This window comes from Lissotriton helveticus, chromosome 4_2 (genome assembly GCF_964261635.1).
Source record: "Lissotriton helveticus chromosome 4_2, aLisHel1.1, whole genome shotgun sequence".
Taxonomy (NCBI): domain Eukaryota; kingdom Metazoa; phylum Chordata; class Amphibia; order Caudata; family Salamandridae; genus Lissotriton; species Lissotriton helveticus.
Genome location: NC_136064.1, coordinates 91,900,881 through 91,918,103, shown reverse-complemented (window position 1 = coordinate 91,918,103; position 17,223 = coordinate 91,900,881). Strand labels below are relative to the sequence as shown.

The following is a 17,223-nucleotide window of genomic DNA, read 5'->3' as shown; positions in this document are numbered from 1 at the left end:
GCGAGACTTGAGACTCGGAGCTCCCGCCACACACCCTCTGCAAAGCCATTTCAGCACAGGACGCCGACTATGAATTGACCGGTGCAAGAGGTCTCTGCCGTGGCCCTTCCTGCTGCTGCCTCCATTGCCGCGGGCTGCGGGGCTGGCGGCAGGATGCTTAGGAGCAGCGTGGACACCATCTCCGGCACTGCCGACTACCTGATCTGCCCCCACCGCGGGCACTGCTGCCAATCTTGCCCCCGCTGCAAGCGTGTCTCTGCCGTGGCCCCGCGGGCACTGCTGCCAATCTAATCCCGGCTTCTCCACTTCACCAAATTGTTTTATCCTGAGCGAATAGCACATCCTGTGCCACAAATCCCATCACAGCCAACTTCAGAGTGCGCAAAAAGATCAACTGCAGCCACATTTGAATGAAATAAACTACGCCACGGACTCTCCAGGACTTCTTAACTTTTTCTTTTGTCCTGGCCGCCATTTTGCTGCTGTTCTCTGCCACTTTTTTCTGGACTCTGACCCGCCATCTTGTCCATTCGTATCCCTTCCCTATGTATATAGAGATAACTCTAATCACTAGTATATGCAGTAGACCTTTGTGCTCTTTACCATTCCTATGTGGCTCTTAGAGTATATCCACCCGTATCCCTTCCCTATGTATATAGAGATAACTCCACTAGTTTCTTCCTTGTGTGACTCTACATCTTGTACATTTGCAATTTTTTCTGTTTGTATCTTTTATGTACCGCATGTAATCCTAAATCCCTATGTTTTGCAACTGGTTCTTATGTAAAGCGCTCTGACACCTTCAGGTAAAGTTTGCGCTATAGAAAATCGCATTCAATCAATAAAAATAAATAAAATACTTCTGAGATCGGCTCAGTTGTGGATTTAATGAGAATAGGACGGGGATGTGGAAAAGGGAATATTTTGAGTGGAGAGGAGGGATCCTTTGCAGGCTGCAGGAGGAGCGGTAATTGCAATAAGGAAATTAAAATGTGCTGGTGCATGGAGGATGGACAAGTGAAGAAAGAGAAGAGAGGCACAGTGGACTCATGAGGGGGACAACGTAGGATGAACATCAAGGTTAAGTTTTCTGATAAGGTGAGTGGCTGACAGACAGTTCATGTAGGCAGAGTCTGTGGCCGTGGGTCCAGTTGATGGAGTTATAGGCTGCCGGTGGGAAAGGTCACACAGTCTTTCTTTCCTTTCCATATCCTACTTTTTCAGTTTTTCTTTGTCTATATGTCTATGTGCCGTCAAAGGGAGGATGTGGGTTATATGCAATATTTTATTAGAGTTTTGTTCACCAGGAGCGGGCATGGAATCTGGGAGTTTGAAAGTAAGGTTGAAGTATGGGTGAGGGGTGGTGGTCGTAAACACCTTTTCTTTTATGTTGCATTTGGATTCAGATATATTTAATAAAGAAATGGGTAAAGCAGTGCATTGCTTCTTTAGATCACAGTATCCGGGAGCAGTACGTCCCAGCAGCAGAGATCCTGACCTACGCTGCAGTAGTCGTCTGGGATGTCCCCCGCCTTCCCTGTGTCCTGCCTAGGATAAAGCAGACCTACCTGAGCAAGGAACCGATACATCAGTGTGGCTTTCTCCGGGGTGCTGGCTTCACACCTATGGCAGTCTGTTGGGGTCCAGATCTCCACCCACTGCCTGCCACAAAAACAAATAAGGAAAAGCATTGAGAGACATCACAGCTGATGCAAAGATTGCTGCGGGTTCAGGCAAAGTACAGGCTTTTAGTGCTCCCCCATCCTTCCCAACCCACATGGTATGGGTCAATGTTTTCAGCCAATAGGAGTGATCTTGCCCTCCATGGTAATGGAGCTATCGGAGGCTGCAAGCCTGACCTTGTGCGTACCCAGTCCCGTTTTAGACATATCAATTCACATTATTTCATTAGAAGAATAATACAGCCAACCAAAGCAGGTGTGGCTTCAGCTGTTTCCTCAATTGGGGCAGAATTTGGGTAGTCCTTGTAGATACAGAGATGTAGTTAAGGTTCCTGATCACATAAATAAAGACGGCCGCCTGCTGTGTTGGCACTTCTTCATCTCCAGTGTAATAGTGTGCCGACTGTTGGTGCGCCAATGGCTAACGCAAGTAGTGCGCATGTCCGCCAGATATGTGGCGGTGCTGGTTTCAATGGTTTTATAGATGCTGCAACAGGTTTAGAAAATGGTTGGGGCTCACAAATGGAGCCAGTGGCATATCGTTAGAGGAGTGGAGATGTACTCATATGTCTTCAAGTCCTCGGTGAGGCGTGCCTCGGCGTGCAGGATGCAATTAAGGGGGCGAGTGTGGATTCTGAGAGCCCTCGGAACGGGGGGATCCTACCATCCAGATGGAGAGCATAATAGCAGTTCCGAAGTAGCTTTCTGTGAGGAGTGGTTTCACTTTCTTCAGTGCAGAGCAGGCACCAAGCCATCTCGATTTTCTTGGCTAGGCCTTTAAAAAATCATAAAACTATTACTAGAACTGCAGGTCCAGTAACTTGAATAATCTACTCGACCTAACTGTGATGTTCTTGATCCATGAACTGGTCTCATTATGTAATTCTGGGTAAATATTTGAATTTACAGAGCCAGCCTTTTCTTCATCACCACATGAGAGCACCTTCCAATATGGGAGTTCAGCATTCCTGCTCACAGCCTACTTGGTTTGATTTAATAGACTTAACACTTGCCCTGTGCAGAATAGGAATCTAGCCCACATATCAGGTACACATGGCCCCTGACTTGCCTCTTAGCTCACTAATAGCATTGCCATCAGGGCAGGGGCAGGAATGTTTCTCAGTTTATCTTTGAAAAGTCACTTTTAATAAATATATTACTAAAGCCTGATGTGGTAGTGCACTGTCATTTATAGCCACTCACAGATTTCTGGGACCACACCTGAAACGGTCTATGTCTGTGTCAATGTATCACAAGATTTCAGGTGCCAAACTGGTACGCAATGAATGTGCACGTGGAAGGACAGCACTCTATGCAGGCGGTAATTGGGAAAATAATGACAAAAGGCTAAATGTTATCTATCCTTTACTTAAAGTTGTTCCATATAGTGCTTACATATTACCTTTCCACTGCCTTGGAGTTAAGTTTTGGGATTACGCTAACAAAGCCCATCTGCAAACATTTACATAGTGAAGATGGAGATTATCAGCCAGATTCATCAAGCCAAAATCCGCTCGCAAAGGGCCGGATTCTGAGAATCTGGCCCTTTGCGAGCGCTATTTTTGCATTTGGGATTCATCATCCCAAATGCAAAAATCACAAATCTAGAAATCGCTAAATTGCGAATAATTGCATTTAAGGAATCTCAATTTGAGATTTCTTAAAAGCAATTCAAGAACCGTTTTAAAATTGCGAATTCGCAATCTGGGGCCGCTATTTACCGCGAAGTCTAACTACGTGGTAAATAGCGAAAACTTAGAAAAATGCACTTTAGTGCGTTTTTCTAAGTTGTATGTTAAACACACATGTCAATTGGACATGTGTGTGCACAACACCAGTGTACATTACCATTTCAGGGGTGCTACAGGGTGTCCTTTGGACACCCTGGCACCCTTGAAATCGCTTCCTTATTTGCGATTCGCTAATTGCTAATCGCAAATAAGGAATGACTCCCCATTCCTTCCTATGGGCCTTTAGGCCCATAGGAATGAATGGGAAAGCCATTCCTTATTTGCGATTCGCAATTAGCGAATCGCAAATAAGGAAGCAGTAGAAATCGCAAAAAATATTGCGATTTCTACATGCATCCCGTTTTGCGAGTCTTTAATAGCGATCCCTTGATATTCGCTATTAAGGACTCGCAAAACAGGACTTTGATGAATCTGGGGGAATGTCTTTAGGCTGAAACCCTCTTGGGTCAGCTGGCATGACTTCCTTTGCTCACTCGGTGACAGTCGAAGATTACTTTTACTTCCCAACACTTTCAAAAGTCACCAGCCCCCACTGGAAGAAGGGCTGGGGTTTGAACCTGTCCAGGTTCAGGTCACTGAGCCAGGTTCAGACTAGTTGTTGCTTGTTCTTGCCAAACAGTAAGAATTTCGGGGCCCAATTTATATGTGAGAACGGCAACGGAGTTTCCCCTCTACCAACGTAAAAGTCCACCTTCCCAATTTAGATGCGGACAGACCATATTTTGACAATGGCAGAATCTACACTGTCTCTGCTGTGACGAAACTTCTCTGCTGGCCGACAGATAACTGGGTAAATGTCCACCCGCCCAATTTAGATGTCACAGTCAGGCAATTCCTGGATGTACAGGGCAGTTAACCCCTTCACTATTCCGCCGCAGTGGAAAGGCGGAGGGGGGGCCGCGCGGCGCTCCCGTGCTCATGACGGAACCGCTCCGTCACGAGCCTCGGGCGCGCTGTGCTTGTGACGGAACCGTTCCATCACGGTCCCGCCCGCTCAATAGAACCCTCAGCGCAGGCGCGGCGAGCGGACCCTGACGTAACCGTTCCGTCACCAGCACAGCACACCCGAGGCTTGTGACGGAACGGTTCTGTCACAAGCACGCAAGGGGTTAAAAAATAAAATAAAAACATATAATTACCCCCTACTGCACCCCAATGGGAGACAACTCCCATGGCAAGGGGGCATTTTTTTTTATCTCCAAAAAGAAAATCCCACTTTTCTTTTTTAAACGAAAAAAAATGTCACTTTGCAGATGGCTTCATCATGTTTGACTTTCATCAAAGTTACAATGCATTGACATGAAACGCCATGACAGGGGTTCCTGCCAATGCTAGAAATGTCCGCTGGCCTGACCGACATTTCTAAATCCGGCAGACGGTATCTCCATCAGGGGGATTAATTCAATTTCTACGTCGCCACGCTGAAGAAATGGACCGCCGCCAGTAAATAAATCAGGCCCTCTGTCTGAGTGGGGTTAAGCTTATGGTCATCCAGGTGTGGATGCTGTGCAGGCAGTTTATGAACTGAGGACACTTTAACCCCTCCCATGCTCGTGATGGAACCGTTCCGTCACGAGCCTCGGGTGGGCTGTGCTGGTGACGGAACGGTTCCGTCACAGCCCGCTCGCCGTGTCTGCGCTGACGTTCTAAAGAGCAGGCGGGGCCGTGACGGAACCGTTCCGTCGCAAGCACAGCTCACCCAAGGGCCGTGACGAAGCGGTTCCGTCACGAGTACGGAAGCGCCGTGCGGCCCTGCCTCCCCCTTAGCGCTGCGGCGGAATAGCTGCTGCAGCGAAGGGGTTAAAGTACAGATGTCTCAAGCAGCTACAGAGAAAAGAAGAATATGGCAGGGGACAAGTAAGCACACTGTAGGGCTCCTCAGGTCATCGGGATCTTCCCAGATCAGGAGATGCCCAAGTGAATGAACTGGTGTCCACTGGATAGGCACCGGGAGAATCAGGGAAGGATGTTTTCAGTAAATCTTCCTCCAGATTTCAGGCAGAAATTATCAAAGGTGTTGAAGACGGCAGAGAGGTGCAGCACTATTAGGAGGTAGGGCTCCCCTTTGCCTATGGTCAGGAGGGCGATTATAATTTGTACGGTTGCTACCTACATGCTTCAGCCGATGGGGTCGGTCTGTAAAAGATGCCTTGAAAGGAGGTATTGATAATTGTGCGTTGGGATGAGAGAGCTTCCCCGGAGAGGGCTTTGATAGAGGGCAAGGGTAAGATATCAACTTGTTAGGAGTTCTCTACGTTAAGGTCAATACATGTAAATAGGGAGCGACCCTTGACCCTGTCTTCAGGCAGGTCGCTCCCCCACACCGCACAGCTCCACTAGTGGGACGGTGTGTCCCAGCTGCTTATCACCGCTGCTGCCCCTCTGCCTTGGGAGGCCGGTTCTGTTACATTTCTTGTCATACTTCCTGTGTAGTTTTGTTTTGCTGCCCTGTGTTTTTTTTATATTTGTCTCCCTCGTTTTTCCTCCGCTACCCCTCTGCCCCTGTTTGCCTTCTGTAACCCCTGCCTCACCCATTTTCCCACCGCTGCGTCCCCTGCGGCCCCGCCCACTTCTCCCCATTCGCTGCCCCGCTCCCGCCTCCCAGCTGCTCCTCCCTCCTACCTCCTTTATATGGCGGCCGCCGCACTGTGAGAAGAGCTACCCTTGACCCGGTCTTCAGGCAGGTCGCTCCCCCACACCGCACAGCTCCACCAGTGGGACGGTGTGTCCCTGCTGCTTATCACCGCTGCTGCCCCTCTGCCTCGGGAGGCCGGTACGGTTACATTTCTTGTCATACTTCCTGTGTAGTTTTGTTTTGCTGCCCTGTGTTTTTTTATATTTGTCTCCCTCGTTTTTCCTCCGCTACCCCTCTTCCCCCGTTTGCCTTCTGTAACCCCTGCCTCACCCATTTTCACACCACTGCGGCCCCACCCACTTCTCCCCATTCGCTGCCCCGCTCCCGCCTCCCAGCTGCTCCTCCCTCCTACCTCCTTTATATGGCGGCCGCCGCACTGTGAGAAGAGCTACCCTTGACCCTGTCTTCAGGCAGGTCGCTCCCCCACACCGCACAGCTCCACCAGTGGGACGGTGTGTCCCTGCTGCTTATCACCGCTGCTGCTGCAGGTTCGAGGCCCCTCTGCCTCGGGAGGCCGATACTGTTGCATTTCTTGTCATACTTCCTGTGTAGTTTTGTTTTGCTGCCCTGTGTTTTTTTATATTTGTCTCCCTTGTTTTTCCTCCACTACCCCGTGCCCCCTGTTTGCCTTCTGTAACCCCTGCCTCAGCCGCTTTCCAGCCGTTGCGTCCCCTGTGTCCCTGCCCCCTACTCGCCCATTCGCCGCCCCGCTCCCGCCTCCCAGCTGCTGCTCCCTCCCACCTCACGCGGGCGCGCCGCAGGTGTGCCAAAGGCACGCCTAAGGCAAGCCCGTCTGCACCCGTCCGTGCCTGGACCGCGCCCAGCGCCAGACCCCATGGCCCCCGAGAACGCCACGACACTCGACGCCGCTACGACACCAACACCCTCCACGCACTCAACACCGGATGAGCGCACAACTGCTTCCTGGCTGCCTTGAAGCACCCCAAAGGAGCCTTCTCCTGCCGGAGCTGCAGCTTCAATAGCCTCCGAGCCGCCAAACCACCCACGTGACAGGACGCAACCACCTCAGATGCATACTACCGAGCACCCGCTCCGCACGCGCCGTCGAACTCTGGGACCTGCTCGACACATCCTCCCCGGACGTCGCCTTCCTGACAGAGACCTGGATTAACGCCTCCTCGGTACACGACATCGCCATGGCCATCCCGGACGGCTACAAGATCAACCGCAGGGACCACACCAACGGAGTAGGAGGTGGAATCGCCATCATACACAAGAACACCCTCAGGGTCATGACCAGCACCGACGACACCCTCAGCACCGCCGAACACCTACACTTCCAGATCTACACTGATCCCAACACCACCCTCAGAGGAACCCTCATCTACAGACACCCCGGACCCCAGCCTCAGTTCAGCGACTCCATCGCCGACTTCGTCAGCACACACGTCCTTGCCTCCACAGACTACATCTTCTTCGGAGACCTGAACTTCCACCTCGAGAACAACAACGACACCAACTCCACCACCCTGATTGACAACCTCGCTAACCTCGGACTCAGACAGCTCATCACAACACCCACCCACTCCGCCGGCCACACGCTTGACCTCATCTTCTCCACCAGCTCCCACGTCACCTTCAATCACACCACTGAACTCCACTGGACAAACCATCGCTGCATCTACTTCACCTTCCGGAAACCCACTACGCACCACCGCACTCAACAGATCCCCCACCGCAGCTGGAGCAAAACCAGCGAAAACCAGCTAAACATCACCCTCGCCCGAGACCCACCCGCCGACCACACCGACACCAACACCGCCGCCCGCAACCTCTGGCGTTGGATCGACGACTGCACCAACACTCTCGCCCCGGTCAAGAAACCCTCCAACAGACGCACCAACAAGAAAGCCAGCGGGTTCACCACTGACCTCCAGGCCTCCAAGCAAACCTGCCGAAAGCTAGAGAAGAAATGGCACCGAGAACAGACACCGGTCAGCCACGCAACCCACAAGAACGCCATCCGCAGACACCATCACCTCATCAGATACACCAAAAGTGCTTCCTTCAAGGACTGCCCCGATAACAACGTACACAACAGCAAAGAGCTCTTCAAAATCATGAAGGAACCCTCCAACACCAACGACATCCCACCTGTGCGTCTCCCTTGCCACCTTCTTCCATCGCAAGATTGCAGACATCCATGACAGCTTCAACAACCAGACCGCCCCGACAGCTACAACACCTCAGACCACACGGACACCACCCACATCAACCCCCTGCTCACCTGGACCAACAAACGACAACTACACCATCAAAATCATGAACACCATCCTCTCCAGCTCTCCATCAGACCCATGCCCACACGACATCTTCAACAAAGCTAGTGCCACCATCACACCCCATCTCTGCAAGGTCATCAACATCTCCTTTGAGACAGCGACCTTCCCGGAGAGCTGGAAGCACGCCAAGATCAATCCCTTACTCAAGAAACCCAAGGCTGATCCGAGAGACCTCAAGAACTTCCGGCCCATCTCCCTGCTCCCGGGGACGGTCATCGAGAAAATCATCGACAGCTGACCCACTACCTCGAGGCGAACAACATCCTGGACCCATCACAGTCCAGGTTCAGCAACCACAGCACCGAAACTGCCCTCATCGCCGCCACCGATGACATCAGGGCCCTGCTGAACAACGGCGAAACCGCGGTCCTCATCCTCCTGGACCTATCAGCCGCCTTCTACACTGTCTGCCACTGCACACTACGCACACACCTCCACAACGCAGGGATCCGAGACAAGGCTCTAGAATGGACCACCTCCTTCCTCTCCGGCAGAACCCAGAGCGTACGCCTCCCCCCTTTCCATTCCGAAGCCTCTAAGATCATCTGCGGCGTACCCCAAGGATCATCCCTCAGCCCGACATTGTTCAACATCTACATGGCACCGCTCACCCACGTCGCCCGACTGCACGACCTCAACATCATCCCCTATGCAGACACCCAGCTGATCCTCTCCCTCACCAAGGACCCCCTCACCGCCAAAACCAACCTCCACAAAGGAATGAAAGCTGTTGCCAACTGGATGAAGAACAGCCGTCTGAAGCTGAACTCGAACAAAATGGAGGTCCTCCTCCTCGGCTCCACCCCCTCAGCCTGGGACGACTCCTGGTGGCCGACCGCACTGGGAGCAGCACCAACACCCACCAACCACGCTCGCAACCTGGAATTTATCCTCGACTCAACACTCTCCATTGCCAAGCAAGTCAACGCCGTCTCATCCTCCTGCTTCAATACCCTCTTCATGCTCCGCAAGATCTACAGGTGGATCCCCACCGAGACAAGAAAAACGGTCACCCAGGCCCTCGTCAGCAGCAGGCTACACTACGGAAGCGCCCTCTACGCTGGAGCCTCAGCCAAACTCCGGAAACGACTACAACGCATACAGAACGCCTTTGCATGCCTGATCGGCAACATCCCCCTCCACAGCCACATCACACCCCACCTGAAAGACCTGCACTGGCTTCCCGTCAACAAGAGGATCACCTTCAAGCTCCTCATCCACGCACACATGGCACTCCACAACACCGGACCAGCATACTTCAACAGACGACTCAACTTCTACACCCCCAACCGCCAGCTCCGCTCCGCCGACCTCGCCCTCGCCAACGTCCCCCGCATCCGAAGAGCAACCACCGGCGGCAGATAGTTTTCCCACCTCACCGCCAAGTCCTGGAACACCTTCCCCATCCTCTTACGGCAGACCCAGGACCTTCTAACCTTCAGGAGGCTACTCAAGACATACTCGAACAGTAGCAGCACCCCTCCCCCCACAGTGCCTTGAGACTCTAATGGGTGAGTAGTGTGCTTTACAAATGTTCTGATTGATTGATTGACATACGGGTAGTGCGTCTTCTACTGCACTACAATACAGGTTAATAGTCTGTGTTTAGGTAACCCATCACCACACTGTTCAATGCATGTTAAGGAAGTTGGGTTACCTCCTCAGCACAATGTTCAATGCATGTTTACAGAGTGGTGAAATTCTGTCTTCACCAAGACCAGTCTAATGCATACCAGTGGTCACCAGTTGTGAAGGGTTGCAGTCCTACAACGGTATGATCCAGGGGTTCACGTGTACCTACCCTAAGGGGGACTTTTCCACTGTCACTGTAAATATGTCATTTAGCTCCACAGAGCATGTCAACTCCTCTGAATGGTTATCGTAAAACTGCAGAGTGTTTCCCACTATCTGGAGGGGTAGAAGATCTGAAAAAAGAAAGAAACACATCTTGGCAACTCCACAAATTTGTATATCCAGAGTGTGCTAACTACCACAGAAATATAGTGACTACAAGAAGAAACATCTAGCTCCAATGCATAGAGCACAAGAAAATACAGCCTACCATAATGAACAGGCCAAAGGCTGAGACCAGAAAGCAGCAATCCAACACCCAGAACAGAGACCTGTCCCAACAAAAAGTAAATCCCAACTCAGTGGAGAAAACAGATAGACACTTGACTTGAGAATAAGTATCAAACCTCAACATCTAACTCTGAATAAGGCAACAAAACCCCAACTCCCATACAGAGATCTGATCGCTGGAAAGGGGCAAATACCAATACAAAGAAAATGTGCAGGGGATTTCCACTAGAAAAGTAAACAAACGCCAAGGGACAGAAGAAACCGGACATCAGAAAAAAAACATTAGGCCTAAATACAGAGAGCACAGACCTGATCCTATAAAAGGCAACAAACTCCAACACAGAGATTAGAGATTTGAACCAAGAATAAGCCTCCCAAATCACTGCACGGAACAGACTTGAAACTAGAAAAACACCCAAACCATCCACAAAGAGCAGAAACTTGAGCCTAAAAAGAGACTCTTTCAGTAATATACAAGGAGCATAAACTTGACCTTTGATGAGGCATCCTGTCATGAGAGTAACCATCACACTAGAGATAGACCCCCCCAGCTCCCTCTCCAATTCACCCAATAGCCTGTGCTGGCTGCGCAGGTGGAAGCTCATTACCTTGTGATATCCTCTGACCTTGCACTTTCTTGCCGGTACTCGGAGGGGTGGATACAGCTAAAGGTACTACTGGATCAGGAGTGGGGGTTTCTGAAAGAGAAACAGTGAGACAAGACCCGTCAAGCACTTACATAGTCCACACCATTTACTCAGCTTCATCTTGTGTCCATAAAAATTAGGGGTTGTTATTGCAGTATTTAATGATACCTGTTATATTGCTTCTACTCGTACCCTAAGGTGTCTCTAGACAATGGTGATCTAAAATACCGTTCAAACACAGCTGCCTTTTGCAGGCCTTTGAAGGTGTAGAGACTAAAACAGGTCCAATTGGTGTCACGCAGTTTATTCCAAATGCCTGCAGTTTGGACAGAGAAAGAGTGCATGTCTTCAGCTGTAAGCTTGAACTTGAGGGACTAATAAAATGGCACTTGGTATTTTGGAGTGGCCTAAAAGGGTATGAGGAGTGGTCCTAGTTGTTACGTAGACTGGATTCAGCCGTTGCAAACATCTAAACTTAAGGCTAGTAGCCTAGACAGTAATCCTGGTTTTAATCTGCGCCAGAGATTGGATCTCTTTTGTGAAGGCCATGGATAAATCTGATAACATTGTCCTGTACCGCCCGAAGCCAGTGTAAGAGTGTATTAGCAAGGCCTGAATGTAGAGTAGTTGTAGTAGTTTTAGTAGCAGTAGTAGTATGTGCTTGCCAACCATCCGCTTAATTGGCACTGGATAATAAAGTGCCTTCATGCTGCAATTGTGTTGAGTGAAAAGTCCCTCTGGTAGCCGACCAGAGCATGCACTTACGAAGCAAAACTTTAGAACAGGAAAGCTTTCATCGTATATACATATTATGCCATTCATGCTGAGCACAAGTTTTAATCAGGCACAACCACTGAGGGGGAAATGATCATGTCAATTTTATTTCAGTGCATCTAAAAGACAACAGCAGGTCGACGTGTTTCGACTCCACTCAAGCCTTGCTCACAGGTCTCCATTTTAGAATTAGGTACAGTTTAATAATACAGTGGTGACATCAAGCGATAAACATGGAATACTCATCCAATGCCTGAAATTCATGTTGATAAACTCACAAATAAATTAAGCACTATTTGATTTCAAAATGCGATATGGCGTTGAATTTTGATGCGCTGTCTCATAATGCGGATAACATTAAATCAATGGGGTAAACCCAATAAGTCAAAGGACCTGGGCATCAATTGGTATAGAGAAACAAAATGGTCCTAGACATATCTTAAGGCACAAATTAATACATGAATTATTAATTTCGTTTGTGGAGATAAGTCACTCTGTTCGCCTAGCCGAGCCTCAGCCTTGCCACGCCACGCCCCGCCAGACCGAGTGCAGCGATTGCCGAGCAGGAGCAGGAGCAGGAAGGACGCGGAGTAAGCCTACGCCCGCCGGACGGCCGCCGGACGAGGGCGCGGTCATTCACCAGCAACATACGGGCGTTCCGCTGCAGACTTCTCCCCAGCCTCGGAAAACAGCGGAGCCCCTGGGGGAGAGGAGGTGTGAGACGGAGAGACGCTGAGTGCCAAGAGACACATGTGCAGGCACCAGAGCGGAGAACGTTAACGTCCGCCAGCCCCCACTCAGCCCCCAGTCAGCCTCCAGTCAGCCCCATTCAGCAGACTCGGACATTTAGCTGGATCAGCGATTCAGCAGAGTCTGCAAAGGGGAAACGGTGCCAAACAACGGAGGCACCCAAATGTGCAAGTTGGCACTAAAGGAGAGCTTTGTAAATTAATTATCAGTCCAAAGAAGTCTAAACCCCATAGAGCAGTCGGAGCTTTATTAAACACGACAGGAAGTGTAATCGTGGCAGGCAAGCAGGCGGAAGGCAACAAAGGCAGAACAGAGGTAAGTGAATAACTACTAATAAAGTAAAAATTGTTGATTAAGAGTTCCCACCCATAATTGAACAACAGTTTTGTACCTAGAAATGGCACCTAAAAAAGGGACAAAATAACGTGCAGGGGACGAACAAGGGAGGAGTAAATCAATGGAGGGCTCAAAATCATTTGAAGAGAGCCAGGAAAGTCATGTATCATCTCTGGATATTAGTAAGGGGAAAAGGAAAAAAAGAAAAGTTAAAAGAGCAACGAAGAACCCCCAGAAGGCAAAAAGAGGTGGCAATCAAACAACAAATAAACAGAAAGAGAACACGGTAGCGATAAAGTCCATAAAGGAGTTTGTGGGTAAACATTATAAATCATTAAACCCAGCAATAACATCGGAGATAGATGGAGAAATAGTGGAAATTGACGGAGAAATTGGTGAAAAGTCAGGCAAACCGGACGAAAGTCAAAGGCGGTTAGACAAGGGAGAACATCATGAAGAAGTCAATCTTGACACCGAAGATGAAGGGGTGAACCACAAATCTTTAAATCTGACTCTGCAGAGCCAAAATCACCAAATTTCGGCGCCTCGATTATCATCATCAACTAAGATGTTCTCACTGTTGTCACCAGGGAACGAAGGTAACAGGGGAAATGAAGGTCAGAACCAGAGCGTTATCTGGGGTGGTGCGCCAGATCAATTCCAGCAGTCCCATCCACAGCAAAAAACCCCAATACATCAAGACAGCATAAGGACAAGTTACCTAGTAAATCCAGTTAGAAACACTACACAGGATTCTGTGCTCTCGGAAACTCCTACATCTTCGTTGATGGATTTAATCTTGCTACTTCAGAAGGCATTACAAGGCATCCTGGAAGTAAGTCTCTCAAACAACGGCCTGATGAAAGCTCAGAAACAACATCTAAAGAAAATTGAAGAAGAGCTAGGAGAAATAAAGAGCAAAATGCCAACTAGGAAAATGCCAATGGATATAACCCCACCAATTGAGAAAAGTGACATGATAGCTCCAGAAGAAGAAAGTAGGGTAACTTTGGAAAGAGCGCCCCAACCTATAGAACAAATAGCAAAGGATGAAGAAGAGTCTGAAGACAATGTATATATATCAAAAAGACCTATGCAGATAAAAAGGCGCAGGAGGGATGTCACTCTTGGGGCCACGAACAGGATAGGAAAAATTAGGCAACTGAAACAAGCAGGAAAGAGAAAAGGGAAGGAAACAACGACCGGGGGGGTACAGTCAGGATTAAATGCCTCAGCTCCGACTTTTACAACTCATAGACCCACATATGAAGAGGCAAAAACTACGAAGACCCCAAAGACCCCAAAGACCCCGAGAGAACCAAGGAAAAAGCAGAGATGTAAGGAGGCAATTGAGATTCCCCCCTCCATCCGTCCGACGAAACAGAAAGCAAGGCCAATGGATGAACCTGATACAGAACAAAGGTCAGCTAAACCTCAAGTACACGAAGAACCCAACAGGAGAAAGAATGGACGGCAAACAGGGAGAACATTCACCAGTCAACAGGCGCATGTAATAAACATGAATCTATATGAGAGAGATAATAACAAATGGTTATTTCTGGACCTGGTACCAGCTGGGAGGAAAGAAAAGCCGACAAGAAAATCCAGACCCCTAAATAGGGCACTGATTTTGACTGCATTTGAAAAATGCGGCAGTTTGAGGGGGATCGGCACTAAAGACCTTCAGCAGGTTGGTTTCGTAGAAAATAGGTTTGGAAAGGAAATAACAAAAATCACCCTTCATTCAGACCTGGTAAAAAGAGCAATTCAGAAAGCCTCAAATGAGATAATTCAACAGGGAATAAGGATTATCCCAGAGAGAGAAATAAAAACCTCTAAAGATAATAACTTCTTAAAACAGCATGCCGGGCTACAGAAGAGACAAGTGATTCTCTATAGAGAAACAGAAGAGGATCAAAGCTGCCTGAATGTCGTAATAGATAATACAGGAAATGACCCCTCATGGGGCAACTGGTCGTTGCATAGTAATCCCATGGGAGAAGGTAATGAAAGTAATTCGTCGGATACGGAAGAAGAAGGTGGTCTGAGTGATGTCGAATAGGATGGAGGGGGGTCGCAAGAACTAGGTCTCTTAACTTGGAATGTAAATGGGCTAGGCAATGAGCAAAAACGGGAATATATAAAGGAAGTTATAAATAAAGTGGACATTGCCTGCCTGCAAGAGACCTGTCTATGCGGCGACACCCCAACCTTTGATGGATACGCCCAGATACATCAGCCAGCTATAAAGAAAAATCATGGACGGCCCTCGGGGGGGCTGCTAACATTGGTATCAACAAAAGTAATGAGGGAAATAAAACTGTTGAATACAAAATGTAAATGGGTACAATTATGTAAAATTGAATTTATGACGGTGGAACTGAATTATAAAATGATGATTTTAATGAATGTATATATGCAGTGGGATAATGGGGAGGAGTATGAAAGGGAAATGAGGAGTTTTAAAGAGGATGTAGATAGTACTCTAGAAAAATACCACACATATATAATAATAATAATGGGAGATTTTAATCATAAACTAAACCCAAAAAAGGCAGACCTTTGGAATTGGGAACAGTTAGAGGTGCACGGAATAAACCCGGCTAAGTTCCCAACCGGGGAAATTTCGAAACAAGACCTAGGTCTAGTATACACCTTAGGAGGCAGGGGCTTTCACTGCGTAAATGGGAGAATAGAGACAGACTCACCAGCAGGAAAGACGTTCACCCAAGGGCAACAGAACTGCCCAATTGATTATATATTCTTGCAGGCCTGGAATTTCACCCAGATTAGGGACTTTAGGTTAGAATTAAAAGAAGTGAGTGATCACAAACTCCTACACATAATAATATCGGGGGGGAGGGAATTACAGAGAGAAACGGTGATTACCCAGGAGGTCGAGTACCCCAAACGGGTGACGACACGGCTAACTGAGGAATACATGGAAAAACTGAAGGCCATGCAATTAAAAATGGCACCCGAAAACTGCGAGAATAAAAAATTGGAATGGTTTATAGGGAAATTAGAAGAGGTGGTTCAATGTCTAAAGACAAAACTAAAATGGGTTAGACCCACAAGGGTAAAACAAATAAATCGAGGCAAAGGGTTCTCTGTGGCGTGCCAAAATAAGAAAAAGGAGATACGAGCAGTACAAAGAAGACAAAAAAAGAACTTTACTCAAGAGAGACAGGACCAGCTAGTTAAACAGAAAAAAGAATTCAAGTTAATGGTAACCAATGCTAAAATAATATATAAAGAAAAATGCTGGATAGAACTATTAGAAGCCATAGAAAATAAAAATCTAACGCAATTTTGGAAACTAGTAAAGGCTGTAGCAGGAACATCAGATGGAGAATTAAACTGTGTGGTGAGTGAGGCCGCATGGGAAGGGTACATAAGGGAACTGTACGGGGTAAGGACGCCCAGAGAGGAGGTGGAGCCTAAAATATGGCAAGAAATCTCAGACGACCTATTTATTAAATTTAATGAAGAACAAGTTGAGCTCACTATAAAAGAACTTAAACTAACTCGGGCAGCAGGACCTGATAATCTTCCTGCTATAATTTTGAAATCCGAGGTTAAATGGTGGGCAAGATTTCTTGCCAAGATGTTCCAGGTAGTTCTAAGAGAAGGTATAATGCCACCAACCTGGAAGGGGGCCATAATTAGGCCAATCCACAAGAAAGGGAGCAAAGAGGCGCCACAAAACTACCGGCTGATAAATCTCCTAGATATAGGTGAGAAAGTGTTTTCTAAAATTGTACTGAAACAATTAAATGCATGGGTAGACGAGTTTCAAATAATACCCACAGAACAGGGTGGATTTAGAGCAGGCCACTCTACAATAGATCATGGATTTGCTCTATGGGCGATGGCAAGGAAGTCGACGGAACAGAACGGAAAGTTGTGTTGCTGTTTCGTCGACTTCAGAGCAGCCTTTGACTCTGTGGATCGGGTCTGCCTATGGGAGCTACTAAAGAGGTTAAATATTCCTAAAGATCTCCTTACAATAATAAAAGAACTACACAGGGAAAACTGGGGGCAAGTAATTAAGGATACGGTGGGTTCTCTGACCCCCAAAATACCCATTGCTAATGGATTAAGACAGGGTTGTGTGCTGGCACCACAGCTATTTTCGATCTTTTTGTCAGATCTCCCGGCACATCTAGAGGTGGAGGGAAGTGCCAGTCCGAAAATGGATGGCAACAAGATACCCTGCCTATTGTACGCGGATGATCTGGTAATAGTAGATCAGACCGAGAG

General features: G+C 48.3%; 1 protein-coding gene across 4 annotated transcripts in view; it reads right to left on the bottom strand.

The window, feature by feature from the left end:
* Positions 1–17,223, bottom strand: part of LOC144752216 (arf-GAP with Rho-GAP domain, ANK repeat and PH domain-containing protein 1-like) — a 309,705-nt gene that overhangs the window by 43,039 nt on the left and 249,443 nt on the right. For all 4 annotated transcript variants that reach the window (XR_013594053.1, XM_078640182.1, XM_078640183.1 and 1 more), the window contains 3 exons: positions 11,062–11,151; positions 10,173–10,296; positions 1,569–1,662 (listed from right to left, as the gene is read on the bottom strand). Coding sequence is in view for 3 of the 4 variants with exons in the window: in XM_078640182.1 (XP_078496308.1) it covers positions 1,569–1,662; positions 10,173–10,296; positions 11,062–11,151 (308 nt within the window). In the remaining variant the exon portion in view is untranslated. The remainder of the gene's footprint in view (positions 1–1,568; positions 1,663–10,172; positions 10,297–11,061; positions 11,152–17,223) is intronic.